Source organism: Trachymyrmex septentrionalis, unplaced genomic scaffold (genome assembly GCF_001594115.1).
Source record: "Trachymyrmex septentrionalis isolate Tsep2-gDNA-1 unplaced genomic scaffold, Tsep1.0 scaffold15, whole genome shotgun sequence".
In the NCBI taxonomy this organism is placed as follows: Eukaryota; Metazoa; Arthropoda; class Insecta; order Hymenoptera; family Formicidae; genus Trachymyrmex; species Trachymyrmex septentrionalis.
Genome location: NW_017304653.1, coordinates 1235266 through 1241686, shown reverse-complemented (window position 1 = coordinate 1241686; position 6421 = coordinate 1235266). Strand labels below are relative to the sequence as shown.

The 6421-nt window shown below is 37.1% G+C and overlaps 1 protein-coding gene across 1 annotated transcript in view; it reads right to left on the bottom strand.

Moving 5' to 3' along the window:
• Positions 1–5973, bottom strand: part of LOC108745814 (tyrosine 3-monooxygenase) — a 17502-nt gene extending 11529 nt beyond the window's left edge. The window contains 1 exon segment of the mRNA XM_018482185.1: positions 5561–5973. Coding sequence (XP_018337687.1) covers positions 5561–5629 — 69 coding nt within the window. The 5' untranslated portion in view covers positions 5630–5973.
• Positions 5974–6421: the final 448 nt, after the last annotated feature.

The following is a 6421-nucleotide window of genomic DNA, read 5'->3' as shown; positions in this document are numbered from 1 at the left end:
AGATCGATAAAGTCACAAATTAATTAATGCCTATCGTAAAGCTGTCCGGAGTTGTCGACTATCGTACGGGAAAGTGACGAATATAGGCAAATATTTATCGACAGCTGATGTACAAGACGGTGACTGTCCATTCGAGGGAAAAAGAATGAAACAGCGCGACGATAACTCGGCAATAAACGATGCGAATGTCCAATCGAGCAGGTACCGTAGGAATGTTGTTTCCGACCTTGTAGAATAGCACGAATGTATGGCCGAAGATGCAAAAGAAACGACCTCGAGTTAGCAAGTCGAGTAATTACCCACTACATGGCGGAGGAGTCGCATCCTTAGATAAACAGGATCTCTCCTTGCACCTTCTCTCATTAATTTTGCTCCGGATATTCGTTTCTATTTTTTTTAATATCTAACTTTTTTTAATATTCTTGAAAAACTATATAATATAGTATAATATAATACAAGTGATATGTCTTAATTAAAGCATTAAAAAAACTATGCTTTTCTTTAATTTGACTGTATTGCGACAGGTACTTGAATAATTACTGCAAATAATAGTATAATTAAATCGAGATGTAGATATAGGTGTATCCGTGTCATATAATTTTATGATCATTCATAATTTCGATTTACCTTATTATATCTAGTATATAAAAAAGCGTTTCTCTAACGCTTCTCTAACATAGTGAATGTCAAATGATTATGATGCTAATACAACGTAACGTCTCGTGGATAATATATAATCAAGGTTGATCATTAAAATTGCGCTCGCATAACTTAGGTCGCTATCTGCCCAATTATTCGAGTGGGTTTTGCTATCTCGATTGATATCTATCTAACAACCATGAAAATCATACTTTATGATTATTCGTTATTTATGATCCTGTTCCAACGATAATAAAAATCCAAACATTAGTAACAAGCTAAGAAGTTATCAAGGAATCTGACTGAATGATACATCATCTACTGCGTGATATAGGTAGTATCTTTAATCTACTACTGTTACTCAATGATTAATTCAGTTCGAAAATGTATCAAAAGAATATGATTTATACTTGTTTTTAAATTACCAAAAATTACGTTTAATATTTTTAAAAGTCTGCGCGAAAGAAAAGAACAAAAAATAATGCAGTAAGTTCCTCGATCTGAACACACAGCGTGCATAAAGGCGATTAAAATTAAGCGAAAAAGCGCATACCTCGGTGGAACTCCAGCGGGCAAATAATTTGTCTTTGAGTATTAATTTGAAATTTATAAAACCGCAATCGTACAGTTGAGTGCGCGGCCGAGATACATAATGCGCCACACACGCACACACACATCGAAATCTCGCATTAATATAATCCTTCTCACCCTGGAAGAGAGACAAGTCGCTGCGGTCCAGGCGAAATAGCCGGCATTTAAGCAAAACGATTAGCATAGCAAACTCGCGCTAATACGTGTATAAACGAATGCAGCATGCGCCGAAGGATAGTTGCGAATGCAACGAGTGCATGTGCAGTGAGCCTCCAAAGGCGAATAACGGGTGCAGCGTTCAGGGCCTTTTTCGCGTATCTCTCTCTTTCTCTCTTTCTTAATCGCTCTATACAATCACTTCTCATATTATATATTTATAATACATTCATAATTATCATACACGAGGCCGGAGATTGATTTTGCAACGGCGACGACATAATCCTGCTTAATATGATCGATCAGCAGTAGCAGCAGCCTTGATACCAAGAGGGTGCTATCAGATGTTATTGCAAACTTGCAAATAAGCTCGCGGTAATTTTGTCATGAATTCGCTGAACGCTCTAATGCTATTCTATAAGCGGACTTTTAGCAAGTGGTCGCGTGAACGGATGCTTCTAGGGCAAGGTGATTGGCTTGAGAAAAACAACCTGTAGTCGTGTTCGTATAATCATTAGTGGTATCTACATTAGAATCCAGAACAAACTGTCTAGATTTCGTAAAAAAAAAAAAAAAAAAAAAAAAAACCGATAATATATTTGCTACAAATTTAGTTATAATAATATCTAAAAATAATTTTGTTGGACCATCAAAATAATTATGTAGAACGCTCAAAAACTGGTTGCTAGAATGTCATAACTTTTTGCAATATTGTTCAACATGTTTGAGATTCCTACGTAAGTATTTTGATGGTCCAATAAAATTGCTTTCAGATCTGTAGCTACCTAAATTTTTAGATACTTCAGTAAATCTATGTACGATATACCGGTTTTAACATGACTGAAAAGATAATAAAAAATTTTGAACATGTACAAATTGATTAATTAAGATTTCAATTTAGATGGCGAGAACGTGAATCTTTATTTGGTTTAGATTATTTAAATTATTCGAATACTCGGAATAACAGAAACGTAAAATAATATCCACATTGGCGACGCGATCGCGGTAGGAAATTTACTCAAGGTCGCTTTACTTTTCACCCCGCGTCGCCGTTCCTCGTTCGATAACTATCGATCGCGTATAACCGATTCTAGATTCGATCTGGTCCAGTATCTAGATCCGGAGTGTGCGCACGCACACGAGTTCCGTTTGAATGAGTCAGACTCGTCACGATCGTCAAATGAATAAAAATCGATGTTAATACGCGCGTAATTCGAAGCGAACAACTGCAATTATGTCTATCTATGTAATCGAGAATATTAAATGTGCCTATATAGTTACGTGCGTTTACTTCCGAGATTTATCATTTAAAGCAGAAAGACACTACTCGCCGGAATTGAAATCTCTGGTAGATACTCTGGCAGATGCTTTCTATGAAATAACGTAATTGAAAAGAATTTTTAGATTATTTATAGGTATAGATTTTTTAATTTTTTAAAATATATAATATTTATTAAAATATGTATCTATATGTATATAGAACTATCAATTTAATTTTTCATTTGCAATTTTTAATGCAATTTTAATGTAGATTCTGAATTTCATTTGATTAGTAAGACACCACTGTCTACGTATTAACGATTTCGGTCCACAGAATTTGTGGAGAAAGCGTAAGATTCTCGTCACATCGAAGTGACATGATCTCGTATTTGTACAGACAGAAGCAAATAATAAATCAAACAACGCTTAGAGGAAGTCCGGGTATCGTCTTGAAAAGAAAGCAATGAACCCAGATTCAAACTCGTCTAGGTATTAATTAAAAAAAAAACGTTGTGTCATTAGACAAATATCAATTTCTCACTTATCGATAACGATATCCAATGTACATAACATCGTGTTAAATTATGCATGAATGGGGAAAGTAAATTCAGGGAAAACTCTCTGTGAATCTACGAATCTCTTCGATTAGCATTCAAACTCACACACAAACATTAGCGATTTGTAAACTGTTTGCACTAGTAATACTTTTGCATCAATAAATCTCGATTGTTTGAGAAAGTTACGTAGAAGTCGAAAAGTTCAAAGTCGATTCCGATGTATGTTTAACACGATTATTAAAGAGATAAGTACGATATCGCGTGAGAAATGAGACACAGACCTTGCCGGTTATTTTTGCGCTGTTGCAAAATTTCGCATTATCGTTATAGATGTACGTACGGAAAAAAAAAGAGCGAATAACCTCGTAAAAGTATTGATTATGATTTGTCATACGACTTATTGAACGTGAATACGGCCTTGCCATCGTAATCCATGATGCGTTATACATGCGATAGAAAAACGCAGCAACCTCGAAAAAGTATCGATTAAAATCTATTAGTGTGCGATCTTAGGGAAAAAATACAGTTACGTGATGAACGACGAGTTCTCGCGAGCTATAATTTGCGAAGCAGACGGATATATCTGAGGTATATATTAAAAAATTGTTACACGTCGATTCCAGCTAATATTACACACTCGAGAATGACTGCAGTCGATAATTGTAAGTTTCAGCAAACGCGATAAAACCGTTTACAGTTATTTATTTCTATCTTATTCTCATCGCCGTGGAATATATGCAAATACAATTTTATTCATCAAGTAGAAATGTACGTGCAAAAAAACATTCGCGAGAGAAAAGGGGTGGTGCGAAAATAATTTTGCATAACGTTTAGCAAGAAGGAAAGATGCTATTTGTCTTTCGTCTGTGAGACGAATGAGAATTGCCGGTTTCTCCCAACCGCTGCGTCTTCCTATAATCGAAAACAGCTGACTCGTGACCGGCTACTTCCTCGTAATCTTGTTGGACTCACGCTTTTTCAGCAGATTAAATTTTTTGCGCTCGCTGTAAGTGCCATAGGTCTTGTTGTTGCATCAGTTGCTTGACTCGAATCGATTCTTGATCTTATGCAAATTTATGTATATCGGGCAATGAACAGATTATTTCTTTGTGTCATCTTATTATGACTTATTTGCTCACTTTGAGAGAAAGAAAACTCTCTGTTATGAACAGATTCGCAACGGCCGAATAACATCAAGATTTTATCACTTATTTTGCAACGCAATTGAAATGTTTGTGTACTATTTATATGTTTTACATATAAATTTGTTTAAGATATTTCTTTTTATTATTCTAATAAATGGCTAGATTTGGCGAATAACTTAACAAAATAAGTATCAAGAGTTTGTTCCAGACCGGTTTTAGGTTACTGAAGTAGAACACGTGAAAAATTCTAGAATCAAACACCCATACAAAATGTGACCTCGACAATTAAATATTCATTAATATGATATTGTGACAAGGTCAATAACATTGCGTAAAGAGCGCATTTACTTTCTCTGCGCGAAGACTCTTCTCCATTTCGCCGGGCCTACGTGAAAATTTCACTTGCGTTCGTCTCCGGTTATTAAGATTGAGAAAGAGCGGAACCGACACACATGCACCTTTAAGCGATTTTCTGATGCAATTTTTTTATCCATTTCGAAATGTGCCGTTAGCTAGAGAAAAATCTCGAGAACCTAACTACAAAAGCAAACATGAAACACTCACTACGTATAGAAATTGTACAATTAAGCCAGAGTGCATGGCGTAGTAGCCGTGAGACACTCGTGTCTTTGTAATAAATGCAAAGTGCACGTAATTTCACATAATTCGATAAATAATATACTGTGTTGCATGTACAACAAGATCAAGTTCTGCAATTACGTTTGTCGAAATATATGAATTCATGGTTGAGAAACCAGGATGACATTTTCAGCGACATTCGTACATGTAACATTCGGTGATTTAAATGAACGACTGAATTCCCGCGTTCTTTACTAAGGTCTTTATGATCGAACCTGTTGCTCTTGACATGTACATGAAGAGAACAATAGAAGCACTTTGACAGTAGCAAATGTAAAAATTTTTTACGAATAGAGTGGCAGATTTATCAAACACGATTTTTTGATTGAGAAACATAAATATATAGAAACAAAGTAGTATTTTATATAAAAACTTTTTTTATATAATATTTAATATTTTGCGGAACGTTCTTCTTGTACTTATAATTATTGTACTTATCTAGAAATTATATTTATTTAAAATTATATTTATTTTTTGTATAACTGACACTTTCCAAATTCTCTCTCTCGATTTTTGCAATACTTTTTAACAACTTTTGAATTACTTTTATCGTTATTTTAAAATAAGACTCACCTCAATACTGTAAGATTTCTTGATGGCGAACATTTCGCGGTTCTTCTGAGCGGCTGCGACTGCCATCATATCTTCTTTATCACTCCTCTTTTTCTCTCTTTGCTCGATGATGGTCAATCGACTTGGGCGTCTTTCAATCGTCAGTCCTCGGCCTGATAGTGCTCACTGGACAATGCAGATGTAGATGATGTGCGTGAGCTCTTCACTGCCGCTTGTGAGAAATTACACGAATGGATTCCCCGTTGAGCGCGCGGTTTCCGACTTTAATATCCCGATGTGCTTCGGCTACGTCCTCTTCAGCCTCGATCCGTCCGATCTGCTACGGTTCGACTACGATAAACGACGAGGACGTCGGCGACGACAACGAGCCTCTACTACTTAAGTCCGCTTTGGACGGAGCGTACGAGCGAATGCGTCTACGGGGCGGATTGCCGCCGCATATAAACGTTGCCTCCCTTCACCGCCTGCTAATGTCGGGGTCAGGGGTGCCCCCACCCTATCGTCGTTTCGGGTGGTCCACCAGCAGCAGCAGCAGCCGCCGCTACCACCACCGCCGTCGCCGTTACAGCCGTCGCTGCCGTCACAGCGCCGGCTGGCACTGCCATTGACGAAGACCACGTCGATCATGAGGGGATTCCTTGCCTAGTTGCTGATACTTTCGTATCTCGTATTGGATATCCCGTAGGGGACTATCGCACACCTCTCATTCACGATAACGGAATGTCCCATTACGCAGGCGATGATAAGAAGTTACCAAATAGGGGTTCTGACATAGTTACAAGTAATTGATCTTTCCCCATGTACTGTTGAATTTGCTAACATGTTCGGTATAATGCTTTACAGAGAATAACGCATTGTCTG